The sequence below is a fragment of the Schistocerca cancellata genome, chromosome 3 (assembly GCF_023864275.1).
Source record: "Schistocerca cancellata isolate TAMUIC-IGC-003103 chromosome 3, iqSchCanc2.1, whole genome shotgun sequence".
In the NCBI taxonomy this organism is placed as follows: domain Eukaryota; kingdom Metazoa; phylum Arthropoda; class Insecta; order Orthoptera; family Acrididae; genus Schistocerca; species Schistocerca cancellata.
Window position 1 is genome coordinate 657,832,030 of NC_064628.1, and position 11,895 is coordinate 657,843,924.

At 46.0% G+C, this 11,895-nt stretch overlaps 1 protein-coding gene across 1 annotated transcript in view; it reads right to left on the minus strand.

Annotated features, from left to right (window-relative positions):
• Positions 1 to 8,288, minus strand: part of LOC126176488 (F-box/LRR-repeat protein 16) — an 831,486-nt gene extending 823,198 nt beyond the window's left edge. The window contains exons 1-2 of the mRNA XM_049923643.1: positions 8,069 to 8,288; positions 7,737 to 7,942 (exon numbers count right to left, since the gene is read on the minus strand). Of these exons, the coding sequence (XP_049779600.1) occupies positions 7,737 to 7,942; positions 8,069 to 8,288 (426 nt within the window). The remainder of the gene's footprint in view (positions 1 to 7,736; positions 7,943 to 8,068) is intronic.
• Positions 8,289 to 11,895: the final 3,607 nt, after the last annotated feature.

Sequence of the window (11,895 nt, forward strand, 5' to 3'; positions counted from 1 at the left end):
CGTAAGAAACGCAGGTGACAGACAGATTCAGCGGAAGAATCTTACGGAATTAGTCTACCTACAAGCACGTAGCTTACTAAATCCCTCGTTCGAGCTATATTCTATTATCCTTCGTTTGGCTCTATTACCAAGTGGAATAAATAGAGAAGATCCGAAGAAGAACAGCATGTTTAGTTTAGTAAGCTCGAAAGTGTGACAGAGATGCTCATCCATCGCCGCTGGCAGGCGATAATAGATAGGGTCTGTGGATCGCGGTGTGGTTTGTTCTTAAAATTCTGACGCTCTTGGATGAGTCATCTACGTACTTCTTTCTCCTGCACGTAGACAGCAAAAGAACCACGAAGGTAACACCGGAGAGATTCGAGCTCATAAGGATACTACCCAATAGTCTTTCTTTCCGCGCATCACTAGCGACTGAATCAGTAAGGAAGGGAACCGAAAGTAGTACACGAAATACACTGTCACACAACGTAAGGTAGGAGCTGAGGATAGAGATCGATGCACCCTAGCCTAGCAACCACAAATACTAAATATTTGGCTTCAACATTCCATATTTTCGTCTATTTTTATGTCAACAATACGTGAAATGAATAGCATTACCACACTCAATCGACGACAGCGTAAGAACAGTGGAGACGCGTGAAATCACACGTTTTCCTCGTTTTCCATATTCTTTCGTAACATAATTAGTGTTGTGCTATTATTTCCAAGAGAAATGTATGAAATGTCCACATTAAGCCCATAATTTACTTTATGGTTACCGGAGTGCTTGTAGTCTTTTTTTACTAGGGCACAGAATATAATTTACACAGATGCAGCTGCAGTCAGCAGTGGTAAAACCGACTCATTTCTTCTTCCTGCCCGTAAAAGGTTAACAAATCTACTGAAGAAAGTATCTGCATTACCCTTGTCCATCCTCTATCCTCTTCCGGACTATTGTCACACGAAACGGAATTCTTACTAAATATGCCTGACGGAGAACAACGAAAAAGTTAAAAAAAGGGCAGTTCGTTTTGTGTTATCACGAAACAGGTGAGAGTATGACACGGATGCAGCCGGCCCGATGTCCCCGAGCGGTTCTAGGCGCTTCAGTCTGGAACCGCGCGACCGCTACGGTCGCAGGTTCGAATCCTGCCTCGGGCATGGATGTGTGTGACGTCCGCAGGTTAGTTAGGTTTGAGTCGTTCTAAGTTCTAGGGGACTGGTTACCTCAGATGTTAAGTGCCATTGTGCTCAGAGCCGTTTGAACCATTTTTGACACGAGATCTTTTCATGAAATTTCAATCACCAACTTCCTTCTCCGAATTCCGAAATATTTTAAACATTTTTGGAGGGTGCTATCAACAGTCGATAAGCAATGTATAAAACCCATGTTTTACCAACAGCTGCTTTTATTTCAAAACGAAATATCAACCGGTTTCAGCCTTGGGCCATCAATCACGGGTAAGGGCTAAGATGGTTTAAGCCACCACGTTACATTTGTCATTACTTAAATACTGTGTAGAGAATGTAATGAAAATCATTATACGACACAGTACTTTTAGAAGCAAACATTACGAATACTAAATGTATACAGAGTAGTACTGAAGAGAAAATGAGGGCTATACGTACTACATTCAATGTAATACACACATCAAAAAAAGTTTTGTATCACCCCCGTTCCCAGAACTCCTGAAGATAGACGTTGACTGTGGATATTGTATCACATATACAGCCCTTTGACTGTTCAGAGATGTCACTAAACCCGCCAAAAGATGTAAACAACCATGCACGAGCAGCGCCTATTAGACTGAGGGGATCCGACAGCCGATCAGTTCCAGTCATTCCACCGGGAAAGAGGTACACGGCTCGCGTTGTCTGTAGTTCAACCATGCCTAGACGGCCAATACCCCGGTTCGATCGCGTCTTCATTGTTATTTTGTGCCAGGAAGGGCTCTCAACAAGCTAAGTGTCAAGGGGTATCGGAGTGCACCAAAGCAATGTTGTTTGGACATGGAGGAGATACAGAGAGACAGGAACTGTCGATGACTGCCTCGCTCAGGCCGCCCAAGGGCTACTACTGCAGTAGATGACCGCTGCCCATTGATTATGGTTCGAAGGAACCCTGACAGCAACGCCACTATGTTTATAATGCTTATCGTGCAGCCACAGGTACTCTCGTTACAACTGTGCGCAATACGCAGCATGATGCGCAACTTCACTCCCGACGTCCCTGGCGAGGTCCATCTTTGCAGCCACGACTCCATGCAGCGCAGTACAAATGGGCCCAACAACATGCCGAATGGACCACTCAGGATTGGCATCAGGTTCTCCTCACCAATGAGTGTCGCATATGCCTTCAACCAGACAATCGTCGGAGACGTGTTTGGAGGCAACCCTGTCAGGCTGAACGCGTTAGTCACACTGTCCAGCGAGAGCAGCAGGGTGGTGGTTCCCTGCTGTTTTGGGGTGACATTATGTCAGGCCGACGTACGCCGCTGGTGGCCATGGAAGCGCCTTAACGGCTGTACGATACGTGAATGCCATCCTCCGACTGATGTCTGGGATAGATTGAAAAGGGCTGTTTATGGACGACGTGACTTACCAACCACTCCGAGGGATCTACGCCGAACGCCGTTGAGGAGTGGGACAATGTGGACCAACAGTGCCTTGATGAACTTGTGGATAGTATGCCACGACGAATACAGGCATGCATCAGTGCAAGAGGACGTGCTACTGGGTATCAGAGGTACAGGTTGTACAGCAGTGTGGACCACCACCTCTGAAGGTCTCGCTGTATGGTGGTACAACATGCAATGTGTGGTTTTCATGAGCAATAAAAAGGGCAGAAATGATTTTTATGCTGATCTCTATTCCAGTTTTCTGTACAGGCTCCGGAACTCTTGGAACCGAGGTAGTTGCAAAACATTTTTTGATGTGTGTGTTATATCCAGTAAACATGGGCTCTGAAGTGCATACCTTAAGAGGTATGAACACATGTTGATCTTCGCTAGTGCGAAAACACATATCTTCTACTGAATACGTGCAAATATCTCTGAAGGAATATATTTCAGAGCCCATGTTTAATAGACTTTTTTGCTTCGATTGATCGTTCCTGTCATAGCACTGAATACATACCATTCCTCCTGGGACGCCCTATATAATTCAGCATTTACGTCTTTGTTAAGTAAGAGGAGAGGACCACAGGGGATAGGAATATTACAATTTTCAGTACTGTCGTAAGTTGTAATTTCAGTATCAATTTATTGGGAACCGGTTTCGTCGATTCTCTTCGTCATCAGATTCTCTAAATATATAGTGGGCTCATTTTTCCCGAAAGACATCAATCAGAAAGTTCCTCGTGAAAATAACCGGTATCGGCATCAGCTCTTGTAGAAAGCAACCACACACGGTGAGACCGCAAAAAGGCGTACGTATCCTGGAAACGAATAAAAATGTGAGTAAAATCTTCAAGGTTTTCAAGAGCGGAATCTTAGGGATACATCATAAAAATTACAGCCATTTGCTGTACATAGCCGTCTCGGCATCCGCAGCTGAGTTTTAGTACCCCCAAAAATGTTTTTGTAACGTTCTCGCAAACGGATGAAAATTGTTGAAAACGGGGAGATGGTTCTTCTAGATAAATGTCAAGAGAATCGTTAAAATTTGAGCAATATGCTGAGGTTATTTATTATTTAGATTTCGCCTCATACAGGATTTTGTGTAGAAGTAAGATAACACTGAACCTCCATATCCTTGAAACTTATGGATACATCAAGAAAATTTTCAACGTTGTTCGAGATCGGGTCTTGGGAATATATCGTAAAAATTTCATCCATTTTCTATGCGTAGTCGTCTTGGAATCTTCGACTGGGTTTGGTCCGCTCGTCACGGCGAAAATGTAGTGAAAAAAAGAATTTAGGGGAGGGGGGAGGGGGGGAGTTTTCCGTGTAACTGCTCACGAACTATTGATACCTCCATAATCTCGACTAGAGTGGCCAACATAGTCTCCAGACATGAACCCTATCGAAAATGTCTGGGATAGATTGAAAAGGACTGTTTATGGACGATGTGACCCACCAACCACTCTGAGGGATCAACGCCGAATCGCCGTTGAGGGGTGCGACAATCTGGACCAACAGTGCCTTAATGAAGGTCAAGCCCACCTAAGACCACATCAGATTCAAAACGAACCGACCTCTTTGCTCCATTTGCCTATGCAGAAGGAAGTGTGTAATATTCATACCTCGACCCTGATCTGTAGGACAGTGACACTAAGAAAATGCTTCTTTTGTGTATAAAAAATCGTCCCAGCCCAGAAGCTACCCAGAACACTTGATCCTACCTTTTTATCACCAGCAGAACCCGAGGTATGAGCACCATACCCCATGCATACCGACAAACGTTAGGAACGAGAGAGACTGATATCCAACGGCAGACACTTGATTTGGAGCGCAGCGCAGCTATTTTCGGGCGCTTGGACTTCCTGACTGATGTCTTTCGGGAAAATTGAGTCACTATATATTTAGAGGAACTGATCATAACGAATTGCTTTGTCGAAATCGATTGCCAATACATTGATATTGAAATTACAGCTGACGATAGTGTTAAACATTGTAATACCCTGCATATTAGCCTACCGCTCACGAACAGGGGGGGGGGGGGGGGGACATCGGGAAGGCAGTTATCGCTGAAACAACCGGTTTCCGGTTACACCGGTTCATTTCGTCTCCAGTTTAACCTTACCGTTAAAACCGCGCAAAATAAACTATTTCTGAAAGAATCGATTTTTCAGTGTTTTATTGCTGTTACTTCCTGTAAGGTAAACCTCGAACAAAGGTTGGGAAGTTCTAATGAAGGCGAAGGACGAGTAGTTAATGATCGACATGGGGTTGAGGCTTGGGCAGAAATTTGTCTCATTGTCTCCAGCAAAGACTGAGAAGGTGAAGGATACCGATGTGGCGACAGCGACAGAAAACGGTCACTAGTTGGTGATTTACATTCATCATTACTTTTGGACGGTATCAATATTTCAGCCTGATGCAACCACAATATTAAGCATTCAGTCATTACCCCAAGTTTACAGCACATCAACAAAATTATTGTTACATCAATCAAAGCTAGCCGCGCGGGATTAGCCGAGCGGTCTCAGGCGCTGCTGTCATGGACTGTGCGGCTGGTCCCAGCGGAGGTTCGAGTCCTCCCTCGGGTATGGGTATGTGAATTTGTCCTTAGGATAATTTAGGTTAAGTAGCGTGTAAGCTTAAGGACTAATGACCTTAGCAGTTAAGTCCCATAAGATTTCACACACATTGGAACATTTTTTTAATCAGAGCTATCTTCTCTTCCAAGAAACATTGTGGACGTTTTGTCCTAATATGATGTCGCAAATTTGTTCCGCTGCGTCCCATTTTTGAGTTTATTAAGCAAATAGAACATTGTACTTCATTACTACCGCACTTCGTAAAATACTTCCGCAAAAGTGGGACAGTACCATTTTGTAAGATTACTGATGATTGAAGATGACTACCGTATAGACCGAATGGGAGCAAATCTGGCACACTGCACGTACAAGCGTACCGTTTAATGGGGCACGCTACAGGGCAACAGCAACAGTCCTGTCTCTGCGATGCTGTATCGATTCTTATGACATTTATTTGTTGTTATTTTCTAACTGCAGGCCTATTAAAGTAGTGCTGATCTTTTTTCCAAGTTTCTTTCATAATCCAGTATTCAAAGCAATGGACGTTTTACAAATAAAAGCTACTCGTTTTTTAAAAGAAAGTCCTAATTAAAACCAAAATTTTCAGCACTAGCAAATCGTAATGCCAGTTTTACTCGGTTATTGGTAAAAAATGATAAATCATGTTATAACCGAAACCAGAAAATACCGAAAAACATCCGTTATTTACAACTAAAATACCGGTATCGGTTTTAAACGGTCAGTTTTTCCCATTCCCGCAGTTGGACGCAAATTTTCAGGTAAGCCTTCCAGATAAGCTCTTCAGATCCGAGATATGTGGCATAGCTCCAGGATAATTTTCTCGTGTGCTTATGCACCTGAACTTTTTCTGGTCAGTGGTATCGTCTACGACAGACATCGGGCTTGCGACAGGTCACTTTTTCGTTCTTCTGCTGAGGCACTACGAGGAGTCTGCACTGACTGGAAACTTCGTATTCTGTAACTTTACATCGTGTCTCGGTGAAATAAGGTTAAGATATGTCTTTTTCCAATTACTTTTGTTTTCACATGTTTTCGTATTGCATTAAAACTGTGCAGGCATCCCTCAGTTGATAGACCACTATAAATTAATGTTAAAACGGTTTTATAAGCTTTAATCCTTTGAGTGTCACATGTGATACCTCGAGACCCAATGCCGACATTGTTTACGTCAGCTGAAGTGCAATTACATCTTTCATCCGCTGATTACCAGAATTCACTGACAAGACATCACTGAGCGGATCAGCAGAATTAAGCTAGATGAGTCTGACAAGGAGTTTAATGAAAATGATGATGAAAATGACACTTTGATGCAAAGAGATCAAAGTAAAGAAAGTACATCATGGGAGGAGGAAACTGTGCCTCTTGCTCAAAATCTAGAAAGAAATGAGTTCTGGAAGCATACAAATTCGAAGGAAGAGGTGTTTTATTAAAAGAATCACTGTCTCCCACTCGACAGGATGCTCCTGAGAAAACTTATGTGTCATTTTTTTCGTTTTAATAAGGTTGATACTTCTAGTAACATCCAATACATTATTGCTACCAACAGCCAAGATGTACTCAAGAAACTGTTTGAATATTTTTTCAGATACTTTCTTGCTTCATTTTCTGAGGACGTGTGACAGTTCACAATTATCAGGCACGTCAGTAAAACAGGAAAATGACTTCATTCTACTGTAGAAAAAATGCACAAGTTTGGAGCCAGCATTGTCGCAGCACTTTTAGGAGTACTACGACGAAGAATGTGCTGAGACAGGAAAGAACGTGCCCAGTAATTTCAGAAAATGTTTCGATGGACATGTTTTACCTCCTGTGGAGGTATTTTGACCTAGTTTGAAATCTACAGCAAATATGAACAATATAATTAATGAAACTTCCTGGCAGATTAAAACTGTGTGCCGGACCGAGACTCGAAGTCGGGACCTTTGCCTTTCGCGGGCAAGTGCTCTACCAACTGAGCTATCCAACTCACGACTCACGACCCGTCCTCACAGCTGTGCGGTCCGGCACACAGTTTTAATCTGCCAGGAAGTTTCATATCAGCGCACACTCCGCTGCAGAGTGAAAATCTCATTCTGGGAATATAATTAATGTTTATGACTGCCTTTTGATAATTAAGGAATATGAAAGTGTGAAGTTATGTGTATAACTGCCTTGCGTATCACCCGAGGTGTCATCTATGACACTTGTCAAAAATGTAGCTCACTTGTACTTTTAATATAATCTTTATGACTGCCTTTTGATAATTAAGGAATATGGAACTGTGAAGTTATGAGTATAATTGCCTTGCTTATCATCCGAGGTGTCATCCATGATACTCGTCAGAAATGTAGCTCACTTGTACTTTTTGTGCTCGGAACTGAAGATGCTGTGAGAAAAATTGTATCATTAGCGACAGAAAGAGGAAAGATAGAAGTGACAGTGGTATGAGAAGTACCCCTGCCACACAACGTAAGCGGTAAAAAGAGCAGCAGTGAATGACTGAGATCTAGCTAGAGCCACCGGCGTTAGTAAGGGCAAGCGCACGCTCACACACCTGTGCCAGTGGCCTGCGTTCGGCGGCGGAGAAGTACTGCAGGAAGAACCTGGCGAGGAACATCTCGTCCATGAGCAGCTGTTCCCAGGAGTTGGGTTGTCGGCGGTGTTGCAGCTGCGGCTGTCGGCGGCCAGGCCTGGAGGCCGCGGGGGTGGCGCCCGGGGGAGGCGGGGGCGGCGCGCCGCGGCGGGACAGCTGCGGCGTCCCTGGCGACGCCGCGACGCCGCCTCCGCCGCCGCTGCCGTTGACGACGGCGGGCGACGCCGCGGACGCCGACGCGGGGGCCGGCGCCTTTCCCGACGGGCGCAGCCGCGACGGCTTCTCCGGAGCGCCGGCGCCGCCTCCGCCTCCGCCGCACAGCGCGTTGGTGACGCGCTCCATGACGCTGGCCTTGGCGGCGGCCACCACCACCTCCCCGGCGCCGTTGGCGGCCGGCGCGGGCGACGGCGCCCGGTGGTGCTTACCCGCGGCGCGCAGACCCAGCCCGTTGATGCGCTTGGTGAGCTCCGCGCTGGCGCGCTCCACCACGCCCTGCGCCGAGATGGACGACATGGCAGCTGCCTGAGTCGAGTCGAGCGGAGCGGACACGGGGCGGAACGGTGTCAGGAGCGCGGCAACGGCATCCCGCAGCGCGCGCCGCCGCACACTGCCGGGTCGCGCCGCGCGCCGCCGGCGACCGGCCGCCGAGCCTGCGCCGCCGGCCGCGAGAGGCGCTAGCGGCGCACCCTCGCTCGATGGCGTTCCGCTATCGATTATTTTCGGGAGCGAGGCCACCCCTCGAAAATAAACACCCCCCTGTGAGCCGACGCTGCGAGCCTCGAGCCCGTTCCACCCCCGACCGACGCCAACAGCCCTCGCAGAGGCAGCGCGTATCAAGGTCGGGTCACGCACACTCACAGGGACCGCCGCTCGCGGGCTGCCGCGCTGCGCTACGCTACACGCCAAGTGTCTGCGATGGGGCGTGTCTCTCTCTTTCCTACCGGATATACCGGGTGATCAAAAAGTCAGTATAAATTAGAAAACTTAATAAACCGCGGAATAATGTAGATAGAGAGGTAAAAATTGACACACATGCTTGGAATGACATGATAACAAAAAAAAAGTACACAAAATGTCCGACAGATGGCGCTGGACAGCAAAACGTCAGTGACTGTGCATGACAATAGTGTATAAAAGGAGCTGTATTGAGAGAGAGAGAATCAGTTTCCCAAGGTGGCTTCCATCAACTCCCCCTCCCCGATGATGCCCACTCTCCCTCCATTTATCCCTCCTATCAACTCTGATCCTCACTCCCCTCCTTTCCTCTGTCCTTTTCCCGGGCTCCCTCTCCCCCCCTTCCATCCTCTTTTTTCCCCACCTCCCCTCTCTCTGCCCCCTTCTCTCCCCTGAGTCCTTTTGCATTTTCCTCTTCTGCCTCTTCTCATTCCCTCTCGCATCTGCCATGCCCCTCTCCCGCTTTATGAGTCCTCTCTCTCCTTGGTTCCACCCCCCTTTTCGTTTTTTCCTTCCTCCCTCCTTGTTTTTCCCCCCTCCTCCAGGTCTCCCCCCCCCCATCTGCCTTTGGCTCGGTAGTGTCATCTTTGTGCCGCCATTTTCGTTCAGTGTTTTACAGTGAGTGTTTTACAGTGAGTGTTCCGTGTTGTGTTTTTTTGGGATGTGTTGCGAACGGCCATCATACTGTTGCTGGGTGTGCTTTTTATCTCTTGCGAACAGAAACCAGACTGTCGCCATATTTTTTAATTGTGTGTGTACTATGTTACTTGTCTGATTCATGTGACTTTTATTAACATTGCCAACCCCTTTTGCTTTCTGTTTTAACTTTCCGCATTTTTCCGCCATTTTACACTTTCAGTCACCGTTTTATCGCCTGTTTTTCTTGTTTCTTCTCTTCTTCCGTTTTTTTTTTTTTTTAAGTCTGTAGGCTGTAGAACAGCGTACTAAGCTGCTGCCAGCCCACCCCCTTCGGGGGAATTGAAAATCATTAAAGAAAAAAAAAAAGAGGGAGAATCAGATGCGCCGGCCGTTGTGGCCAAGCGTGTCTAGGCGCTTCAGTCCGGAGCCGCGCGGCTGCTACGGACGCAGGTTCGAATCCTGCCTCGGGCGTGGGTGTGTGTGATGTCCTTAGTTAGTTAGGTTTAAGTAGTTCTAAGTTCTAGGGGACTGATGACTTCAGATGTTGAGTCCCATAGTGCTCAGAGCCATTTGAACCATTTTTTTTTTTAATCAGATGCGCCAGCAGTCGCAGCATGTTGACGTTACCTGAAAAGGCGCTTTTAGTGAAGCTGTATTATCAGAATGGGGAATATACTAGTTTAGCATTACGATCCTGTAGCCATAGGAAGGGGATTCGAACGGGTAAAGGTCCGTTGACGAATGCAGCTGTGGCGAGAATGATTTCGAAGTTCGAAGCCACGGGTTGTTTAGACGATAGACCCCATAGTGGCCGACCGAGCACAAGGCGTAATGCTGCCGAGACAGTTGAGGAAGAAATGGAGACTGTTGCGGGTTTGTCTATGCACGGGGAAGTCAGTGCTCGTGCAGCCGCACGTCGCACCGGCGTTCCATACACTACTGTTTGGTTGGCACTTAGGCGTACCCTCCGATGCTATCCGTATAAAATCCATCGGCATCATGAACTGTTACCTGGCGATTTAGTGAAGCGGACGGCATTTGCGGTGTGTGCGTTTCAAAAGATGGCGGAAGATGATGATTGGTTGAGTAACGTGTTGTGGACTGACGAAGCTCATTTCACGCTCCGAGGGCCTGTCAAACGCCCACAGCTGCAGAATCTGGGCTACCGAAAATCATAGAACTGTCGTGGAAACTCCATTGCACGACGAGAAAGTCGCGGTATGGGTTGGATTTACCACATCTACCGTTATCGGGTCTTTTTTTCTTCGAGGAAATGCGTGATTCTGGTTTTGTAACTGCTACCGTGACGGGTGAGATGTACGCCGATATGTTACAGAATCGCATCATCCCCAGCCTGGCTGATAAACACCTGCTGGAACGTACGATGTTTATGCAGGATGGCGCTCCACCCCATATTGCTAGAGTCGTGAAAGATCTCTTGCGAGCGTCGTTTGGTGATGAAAGTGTGCTCAGCCACCACTTTGGTCATGCTTGCCCTCCCAGGTCCCCAGACCTCAGTCCTTGCGATTATTGGCTTTGGGGTTACCTGAAGTCGCAAATGTATCGTGATCGACCAACATCTCTAGGGACGCTGAAAGACAACATCCGACGCCAATGCCGCACCATAAGTCCGGACATGCTTTACAGTGCTGTTCACAACATTATTCCTCAACTACAGCTATTGTTGAGGAATGATGATGGACATATTGAGCATTTCCTGTAAAGAACATCATCTTTGCTTTGTCTTACTTTGTTATGCTAATTATTGCTATTCTGATTAGATGAAGCGCCATTTGTCGGATATTTTTTGAACTTTTGTATTTTTTTTGGTTCTAATAAAACCCCATGTCATTCCAAGCATGTGTGTCAATTTTTACCTCTCTATCTACATTATTTCGTGATTTATTCAGTTTTCAGATTTATATTGACATTTTGATCACCGGTACTTTTATATGAATTCGGTTTTTTACTCGACTGGTAGATTAGGTCTTACAATACAGAAAAAACTAAGCAGGTGCGAGTAGGACTCACGAACTGAGTGTTCCATACAACCTTAATTATTTATGCAGACAGTTTATCCATTCCAGGAGTGGTGGAATTTAGCAATTTTTGTCTGTTATCGAAATTGACACTGGCAAGATATCGATCCCACAGATTCCAAGACTTACGAGAATGTTTTAATATCACTTTCGAAGTCGGATAACAACGACAAAAATACTTTTTGTGTAATATTGATACAAATTAACAATTTTCTAACTTTTTCCTTGTATCACCAACTGCGACATGGTCGCATATACAAACAGTGATCCAATACAGTCAAATGTTTTTTATTCCAGTCTTTGATCACAATATCAATTCTTCAGACGATGACCAGTTTCAGTCCGTAATGACCAATCTCAGATCTTTTTTACACCATGTCCTAAAGTGATAAGGCCATAATGATTATATTTATATGTTTTGACGATGCCATTATGGCCTTATCACTTTAGGACATGGCGTAAAAAAGATCTGAGGATGGTCGCTACGG